Source organism: Pyxicephalus adspersus, chromosome 5 (genome assembly GCF_032062135.1).
Source record: "Pyxicephalus adspersus chromosome 5, UCB_Pads_2.0, whole genome shotgun sequence".
NCBI lineage: Eukaryota > Metazoa > Chordata > Amphibia > Anura > Pyxicephalidae > Pyxicephalus > Pyxicephalus adspersus.
In genome coordinates this window covers 103,980,877-103,990,864 of record NC_092862.1, presented here as the reverse complement: position 1 = coordinate 103,990,864, position 9,988 = coordinate 103,980,877, and the positions used below count along the sequence as shown (strand labels likewise).

General features: G+C 42.7%; 1 protein-coding gene across 1 annotated transcript in view; it reads left to right on the top strand.

The window, feature by feature from the left end:
- Window positions 1-9,201: 9,201 nt before the first annotated feature.
- MTURN (maturin, neural progenitor differentiation regulator homolog) overlaps window positions 9,202-9,988 on the top strand; it is a 14,692-nt gene continuing 13,905 nt past the window's right edge. The window contains exon 1 of the mRNA XM_072412341.1: window positions 9,202-9,633. Within this exon, the coding sequence (XP_072268442.1) occupies window positions 9,472-9,633 (162 nt within the window). The 5' untranslated portion in view covers window positions 9,202-9,471. The remainder of the gene's footprint in view (window positions 9,634-9,988) is intronic.

Sequence of the window (9,988 nt, the reverse complement as noted above, 5' to 3'; positions counted from 1 at the left end):
CCCCCCCCCCCCCCCCATTAATAAAATCGGGCCCTTTTTAAAGGTTTGACCTATTTTTGTGTAGAAGATAGGAGTATGTGTGCTCCTATCCTAGCAATAAATGGTCCTCTAATTGTGACTTGCCAAACTAGGAAGGAGGCAAAAAGCGTGTAGCCTCGTTTCTTTTGGCAAAAGGGGACTAATTAATATTAACCTTTGCAAGCTCCAGCGATGCCAAAATATGAAATCCCACGCAGGCCAATCCAGCGTATTCTCCTGATGCAAAAGCACAGGATCTCCGTCTAAATGGAAGGGGGGGGGGGGGGGGGGGGGGGGGGCTGGCAGTGGTGAGCTAATCCTGTTAACCTCATGTAATGTAATGTTTTATTTTTTTGGTTTGTTTATTTTAATCATAGTAATCTAATTGAATTATTTTAAATATTATATAAATTAAAAAATAGTTTGGTGCCCCCCCAGTAATAAAATCTTTTGGCAAAAGCAGACTAATTAATATTTACCTTTGCAAGCTCCAGCGATGCCCAAATATGAATTCCCACGCAGGCCAATCCAGCGCTGCTTTTTCCTGATGCAAAAGCACATGATCTCTGTATAAATAGAGGGGGGAGCAGGTAATCCTTTCCTATGCAGATGGAATCGTTTCCCTGTGGAAAAAAAAAATATATCGCTTTAGGGTTATTGTTTAAGGAAATTTAAATAAATGAATTAACACATACCTGATTGGGATGAGGTAATGGCTGGTAAAGGAACCAGCAAACAGATCTTCCTATGTCCATACAGATGTTATTCAGATGGGTGGGATCTGTACATACATGTGAAGTTCTCCATGTTCATCTGTAAAGGTGATGAGTAAGACTTCACGTTCCAGTACTTCAGACCATACAATAACTTGCTGTTCTCCTTCAAAGCTGGTGTCCTGGGAAACAATTTGTTCCCGGCACAAAGGACAGGTACGTCTTTCCTCCAGCCATCTGTTGACACAAGCCAGGTGGAATTCGTGTGCACAGGGTAGTATTTCAGTTTCATCCCCCTGTTCAAACTCCATCAAGCAGATTATGCAGCTTGGCTGATCCTCAGTCGGCTGGTCATTGACTGGGGGTGTCCGGTTGTTCTGGGGTCCTAGATGGTATTCATCCCTGCGGCTGACTGGGGAACGGCTTCGGTCCCTTGGCGAGGAGTCTGTGTTTGGACGTCCTCTTCTTCTAGGTCTTCGAGGCAGCTGATGTTCTGTTACTGTGCCTTCAAGAGTAACTCTCGATCTGGTACGATGAGCTATTGGGGAATATTGGCCTGCAATGAAAAACAAAATGAACGGTTAGATTTTCATAATTTTAAAGCACTAAAGGATCTTTAAAACAAGCGTTTTTATTGTTAATAATATTTTTATTATGTTATTTGTTGTTTTTATATTATAAAGAAAACTAGGGGAAACAAAAGAAAGAAGTTCAGGCTCAAAGAGTTTTTTTTGAAGAAATAATTATGTATTGATACACTTAGGCTTTATAGATATTTATGGTACTTACATAACATCTCACATAATATCCCTAGTCCAGCTGTATTATCACAAGACTGGGGTATTTGGACTAGACAAAGAAAATCTATATACATAAATGATAGTCCATAAAGAGAGTCAAATACTACACACAGGTCTGGCCTGAAAAAGCCCAGCAGTCACCACGGTTACCAATCTCAGGTGCCCAGCAGTTGCCAGTAGTCACTCAGGAGGGGTAAATAGAACTAAGCCTTTAAAAAAAAAAAAAAAGATTTAACCACCAAGTACTAATGATTACACATTATGATGATTTATCCCTGTCTATCTCTTTAACCCCAATTCACAATAATTCAATGACATAAATGATAGTCCATAAAAAAGAGTCAAATACTACACACAGGTGGCACTGCTGCTTGAAAATCTGCTAGGCCTGAAAAAGCCCAGCAGTCACCACGGTTACCAATCTCAGGTGCCCAGCAGTTGCCAGTAGTCACTCAGAAGGGGTAAATGGCCCAGTTTTTTTACTGCTAATGTGAACTAAGCCTAACTTGTTACACCACATTGATCACAATATTACACTACTACAAGGGATTACACTATTAAATATAGAACACTGGGCAGTTAGATTAAAATGCACAGCTCTGAACAGTTTGGGCATAATACAAGAAAGGTAGAACACTGACACAATAATCAAGGTTACTGGATACCTGTGGCATAAATAACTGGGAGCGCTAAATTTGCTGTGTCTTGCACTGCCCACTTTTTTACCACCCAGCTGAAAATATTTTCTGGGAAGAACACTGCATTACTATAAGGTTTTAATATTATGTTTGACTTACCTGAATGGCCTTCCACCCCATAAGATGGCATTTCACGGATTTTGCGCCGTGAACGGCCTCTCCGTGTTGGCGTCCTGATGGTATCGGATGCTCTTGCAGGTGGTTCAACAAAAACACAAATAGAAATCTGAAATCGGCAGAAAATCTCAGTCAAAGCGCTTTGGGAGGTGCTTTCAAAGTCGCTTCTCCTTCAGCAAGTGTCAGCAGTTAGTTTACACCTGCTATCCCAGCTCACTGACCAATGGCATTGACAAACTGAAAAATGACAGTTATTTTCCTGTCCAAGGAGGTCAGCCTGGCTGCACTAGGCCTTACAATGCAGTGGCTGAGAAATGGAGATGAAAAAAATTAAAAGCTTTGTAAATTATTTTCCAATGTTTTTAGGAAGGAAGACTTCTTTTGATGGCACAAACTTAACTGGACACTTAACTGGTAACAAAAAAACAATGTTAGTGCTTCCTCCATAAATAGAATCTCATTAGGTTGAACTGGGCATAAGGATCCCTACCTTTATGTGTTTTCTTCGTTAATTGAGCCTAATAAAATGTGTGTGAGGGCTTATAAGAGTTACCTAAAACTGATCACCATTTAGCAGATGTTATTTAACCAAGCAAGAGTACAGCAAGGGTAAGGTTTGTGTTAAATATCAATATTATTGGTAGTGACATCTTATCACTTCTGTTCAACCCTTATACCAGGTCAACACACCATACAATCAAAATTTGCATGGTATATTAGCAGCATTAGAGGTGTCACAAACTCTCTAGATCAGCGGTCGCCAACCGGTGGTCTGCAAGAAAATTTTGGGAGTCTGCGGCTCTGGTCGGTGCAACCCCGAGCGGAGTGAGGAGAAGGACCCTGCTGGGGGGACGCCCTGGCCAGAGCCCTGGACCACGTCCCCCGAGCAGTTCCCAGGCTCAGGGAAGTGGGTGGGCTGTGTCCCTCCGCACAACCCGCCCACTCTCCCATTGCAGGCTCAGATTTGAGATGGGAGAGTGGCCAGGGTTATGTCATAATGACGTCATTCTGGGGGAAGTTTCTCCCCCTTTGAGTGACACCCGGCTCCCTGCACATGCACGGTCAGGAGCCAGTGATTTTAGTGGTCTGTGGAACCAAAAAGCTCTAGATTGCTCCATAGCAAGCAGTTTTAACCAAACTTTTATTCTGTTAAATAACTCAAGTCTCATAGGTTTCTAACAATTAATACAGACCTTTTTTTTTATTTAGACAGTTTATTCATTGAAATCTATTTAATCAGTAGTGCAAACCAAGGTAATAACTAGTTTTCATGGTTTGACTGTAATAATGCTTCTTCATTAAATGTGCAACAGGGGAAGTCTAAAAATGTGTGCCTCGCTGAACCTCCTATCTTAATAGAAGTTTCCCCAGCAGACTCCGGGCCAGTTTTCAGCTTAGTTTTGGACATTATGAGCCTATAACACAGTGAATGTGTCCAGGTGTTTCTATGTAGTACCTTCCCTAGCCTTAACCAGCATTGTCAACCTGTACACTGTGCAGATGGAGGGCAGGTGGAGGGTTCTCTCTGTACAGATACTGCAGATTCTGTGCAACCTGGCACCTGCTTTTTAGTCCTGCTATGGCCTGGCTTCCAAGGTTGTCAGTATGGTGATGATTCTAAATTTGTAGATATTATTTTATGTGTGTCAGTAGTGTGCTCATTCCTTCTGTAGGACATTTTTCTAGATGTCAGTCCTGCACTCCCTTTCTACAGACATAAATTTAGCTGTGTCAGTACAGTAATTATTTTTTTGCATAAGAGTTTGTGCATATGTTAATATGGTACTGATTGTGTCTCTTCAGAGTTTTATGATTTTTAGTACTTGCACCTCTGTAGTCAAAGTTGTGATTTAGCTCATTTGATTTTGATTAATTTCTCTCTTTTGTCAGTCTTTTCCACCTCATCCCTTGAATAGGGGGCCATCAGAGTGCTGGGACATTTCCTGTGGTAACAAACACTCAAAAATTACTTAAGAACAAAACACTAATCTAAAAAAAACATCACTTTATTGACCTCCTTGTTTGAACCCCTGGAGCTGCCCATTTCTCTCTCCTTTGGTGTTGGTGCTAAAAGATGTTTTCCCCTGAGCTTTACTAACAACCAGCACCTTACCTTAGGGCCAACGTCCAGAGGACTTTCCCATATAAAGCAACAGCCCGACATTTTGTTTGGAAAAGGACACATGATGTCGTTTCTGTATGTGAACAACATGCTATAACCTTGTGATGCTAAGCTCCAGGTAAGCAAAGAAGCACTGCTGCTGGCAATTTTGAAAGGCCATCATCTGTTGATATTTACAGGCCACAAAAATGCGACCATCAATAAAGGAACCCAGGGCAGGGAATTTTGTATCCCTCAAGATGCTGGCCAACCAGATGCCAGTAAAGGGAAGTTGTCTCTCCTTATCCCTAAGGAAACTTTAGCAATAGGTAGCTTTTTGCTCTAGTAGGGGCTCCTGGTTGGATGTTTGTTCCTAGTTATACCTTCTCCTGGGTATGTACTATAGCCTTTAATTTTGAGGTGATACTTAGACCTGAGGAAAAAACAGTAAGAAACAAAATAAAAAAGTTTGAACAGCTCAAAAATGACACATCAAAACATTCATAGCACAAGTGTGTAACGCAACACTATACCGTAGCTCCAGACTATTGCACATGTTACACTTTTTTGAAAGTGGGGTTCAAGGCAAATAAGGTAGTCTCGTAAAAACTTTAGACAGATGTAAGAGGTATTTGACCACACTCTGATGAGTCAAAGCACATAGTAAGCAATTGTCTGATCAGCCCCTTTAAAGGTATTTAAATAGGATGGTGTTTTCCCCCTAGATTTTTCTAAATGTTTAACCTATAGTTCCATGTTTTTCATATTGGAGATTCAATTAGAAATGAATTTTGTGGGCATTTTTCAGGGCAAAACATTTAAAAATAGACATCCAATACCAGTTTTTATCATCCAGGGTTCTGTGGAAGCCTAAGGTTCCTTCCGAGGTTGCTAGGGGTTCCTTCAACAATGATCAAATTTGTGACTCTCATGTCAGTTTAAATATAAATTATAACAGGGGTTCCCTTAAGATCTGAAAGTTTTTTCAAGGAGTCCTCCATATTAAAAAGTTTGAGAAACACTCGAGTTACCTCATTTGCTGTGTTATTTTCTGCCACCATCAGATGTTTTCAGTGCTTTAGTGACTAGTGTGGCTGGTTCTCTTGCCTTACAGCACAGCAAAATGTTTTTTTGTGTGGGAACTTCTCACTGGAAGATGCTACAGGCCTGATTTAATAAAGCTCTCCAAGGCTGGAGAGGATACACTTTCATCAGTGAACCTGGGTGATAGAGAAAACCTGGAATGGATCTGGTCAAGGGTTCAAAAAGTTGCTAGCAAATACCAAATTACTTTGAAGAAATCCATTCCAGGTTTGCTGGACTTCACTGATGAGAGTGTATCCTCTCCAGCCTTGGAGAGCTTTAATAAATCAGGCCCTATGACTCCACTTTGCAGATCATTTATTAGATTGAATCTTCATTTGATTGGAACAGTGCTATGAATAATTTACACTAATTTGGAGACTAGCAAGATCAGTAAGCTACATTCATGTTTTGTTTTTGAAAACAGCCATACTTTTCTGCAAATACACTTTTTGCTGCATTGTTGAATCATCCCATGTGCAAAGGTCTTTACTAGGGGGCAATAGCATCCTCTTCTGTTGTGCAAAAGTGCCCTCAACTGAGCTTGCCATCGCATTCCATAAGATTGGGCTGTAGTACACTGTATTACCTAAAACACTGGTATCTGCAGGGGAATGTATGTATCTGGACAGAATTAGTAACTCTGCCACCCATTCTTTCACATGCCTAGCAAACAGACACTATTGTCCATTCATGTTTTGTGAATAGTTTAGAAAAACTAAATGTGATTGTGTTTGCTGGGCATGTTACAGCAGTAGTTGGGCTTACTCACTACAGGCCCATACTGACAGCTTTATGTAAAGGTATGTGGGCTTCATGACTGAATGTTGCTTAGTTAGCCAAAATAGTAACCAATCTGGTGATCAGCCGTGTCCTATTCATTCAAAACAGCCCAACCTCCTTTCAGCTTCTTTTCAACAACTTCAGGAAGACATCATTCTAGAATAAATAAAAGGAAAGTCAGCAGAGAAAATCAAATTTCTAATGGTTTTGTAAAATATGTTTTCAATAGAAATAATCCTTCATATACTAGTAAACAGAGCAAGAAAACTCTGGGTGACAGATGAGTTGATGTAAGCAAGCAAATGTACTTCTGTAATTCTTTTACTGTTCCCTAAAGTGAAACTAAACGAAAAAATAAAACCACACACTTACCTTTATTCCTGCAGATCCATCGATCCATGGGGAGGTTTATTCGTTTGAGTCCTGCGTCGTCCTAGTATCTGTCTTTGGCCAGGCGCAGAGGAAGATTTGTGCACCGACATCTCTCTTCTGTGCACAATTCTGCATTCATCACACCTGCACCAAGGAGCACTTCTGGTCCTCAAACACTTGCACTGGCACACAATATGCATGTGCAACATCAACACACACTACTGCATTCTCCACAACTGCAACATAATTTGTTTATGCACATGCCACTACCATCTGAAATGCAGTGACATTTACTATACCCCTCACTGCCACAGTACCATGGCATATTTTTGCAGACTTCCACCAATGCGTACTTGGCACGCTGTACTGATATACACTTCTGCACCCACCATTATTCACTCATTCACTGCTAATACACTGACACAACCTTATTTACCACCACTGATGTGCACTTTTTCCCTCTCTTATTGATACACCCTTTTGCACTGGCCATTACTGAACAGATCTGCATTACTCCACTTATGCCCACCACTCTAATGTATACTTTTTCCTTTCCTATCACTGCACCCAAACACACTTTTGCACTCACCATCACTGTGCCATTAACATTTCCCCACTCGCTGCCACTGTACGAACATTCACTACTTAATCCAATTCTGGCACCATGCTAGCAACTTTTCAGGTGAAGATGTCATATAGGAGTAGAGCGCATGTGCTACAATATTCTGTGTATGGAGAAAAATTAAACTGGAATTCTTCTTTCAGTGATTCATTTCATACTTCCACTCAAGTAAATGAATGAGAAGATAGGAGATTGGTGACATTACTGTGAAACCTCTTGGGTAGCAACTCATGTTATAAGTGATATAACGATAACAGAAGATTTTAGTATTCCAGTTCAGCTATTTAAACTGTGTAGCCACAGCCTACATTGTAGCACTGTGCAATCATTGGAAAGGTATTGATAAACTGCAATTCTGCATTCACTAGTATTCAGGCCAGATTCACACTGCTCGGTTGCAATAAATCATGTGTTACCATAATGTTGTTGTGTTGCTATTAATATTAAACTGTATTTATATAGCGCCAACATATTACCCGGCGCTGTACACTAAATAGGGGGAGCAAATGGCAGAACAATACAAACAATGACACAGGAGGAGGAGAGAACCCCGCTTACAATATAGGATATATATACAAATATACAAATAAGCTTACAATATAGGAGGTGGGGGCAGCCACAGTAGGAGGGGGATATGGAATTGGGTAAGTGCAGAAAGTAAAAAAGCAAACCCAATAGGATGAAACACATCACCTGCACTACAACCTACTGTAATGCTCGATTATGGTATGGCAGGTGGATTGCTAAGGGACCAAGCTTTGACAACTATTGTCATATAGGGAGGACACAGCGGGAGGCATCCTGCTGCATACTGCCCACTCCTCTGTCCATAGAACTGAACAGCCGTGTGTGTCTAGCATTCATTTTATTATCACTGGAAACTTTTATGAATGCTCATTTTCAGCGACATGTTGGGCGAGTGTATGTACCAAAACTCTGGCTGGACCAGTGAGACATTAGTCCTTGGATAGTGAATATTATTTTGCTGATTTCTATCCCAGCAATGGAGTGACTACATAAGGTGAAGGCCATTTCTGCCTCGTAATGCTACCAGAATAGATCTTATTGCTCCAGCGATTTTAATACCAGTTGGATATTGGTAGCATCAAGGTCACCAAAACATGCAGGGAGCCACTAAACCAGATGTGTTAAGCTGCGTACACACGGCAAATTTTTCTCGCCCGATAATCGGTATCGGCCAATTATCGGGCGAAAATCTGCCGTGTGTACAGTCGGTCGTCGTCCATCGTCCGACGACCGTCCTGGCGGATCCATGGACGATGGACGACGACCGATCCTAATGAAAGCGAAGGGGAGAGCGCGCAGCAGGGTGCCGCTCCGTCGCTCTCCCCCTCCCCTCTCCATAGAGCATGAACGGTGCTGTATGTACAGCATCGTTCATGCATCGTGCAGTCTTTTCTCGTTGGAAAGGATCGTGAAAGATCCTTTCCAACGAGAAAAATTGCAGGTGTGTACGCAGCTTAACTCTCTCACTGACAAAAATGATACAAAAGTTGCTGAATAGAGATCACAGCTGGTGATTTCACCCCAGACATCATCCTCCAGAGATATCCAGCTTCCTGCGAGGTCTCTAATGATGGCCAGTGTGACATGGCGCTAAGGGTAATGATTATAAAATGGTCATGGTGATAATGGAGTCTTGTGTATAAATTCTCAGTATTGTGATGGATTTGTTTTCACACATGGCAGTCTGCTGGTATAAATATCTCATAGAGCAGCACATCTGCCTGGATGACTATTCTTCATTTAGCAGTGTAGGTGGGGACTGCGCAGAGCTGCCATCCTCTGCCAGGTTCTAGGGATGCTGCAGAGGGAGCAGCACTGCCTTCTAGCAGGCTTCCATCTCTCTGTGTAGAACCTGGTTGGGCGCCGCCTTAGTGACGTCACGATCGCTGCCACCCCAGCTGCTGTCAAGGCAGGGCTTGTCGTGACGTCACCGAGCTGCATCGCCTGCGTCACACGGCAGCAGCCCAACCCGCAGCTGTGTTTGGGGCGGCCGGGGCGACAAACAATACCCGAGTATCCGCCGTATAACCGCGGCCTTTCTCAGCCTTGCCACCACCCCCAGTCTGGACCATGAGCAGCATGTAAACAATGCAGACATAGGCTGTCAGCTGGGGATCTCAGGAGATCGCGGGCCACGATGGACTTCCAGCAGCTGGCGGACGTCGCTGACAAATGGTGCTCCAATACCCCCTTCGACCTCATCGCCACCGAGGAGACAGAGCGGAGGATGGATTTCTATGCCGACCCCGGGGTCTCTTTCTACGTGCTGTGCCCGGACAACGGCTGCGGGGACAATTTTGTGAGTGCAGGGGATCGGGATTGTGGGTAGGCACGGCCATGATGATGGGGCTGGTACCCGGGGTAATACGGGAGGAGGGGTGCAGGGATATAGTGTGTGACTGGGGAATGCCATAGGCAGGGCCCAGTGACTGGGCTTTATACCCCGGGGGCCCCATATGTGCTGCAGTACTGCCCGCCTGACAGGCCCGCCCTGTATTCACTATCCTAAATGGAAATATGTCATATAATGGGGCCTGAAATGTTCTGCAGCACACATATATTCTTCTGTACATATATATATTTATATCATTTATACACATATATCCTTCTGTACATATATATCCTTCTATACATATATATATATATCCCTCCAT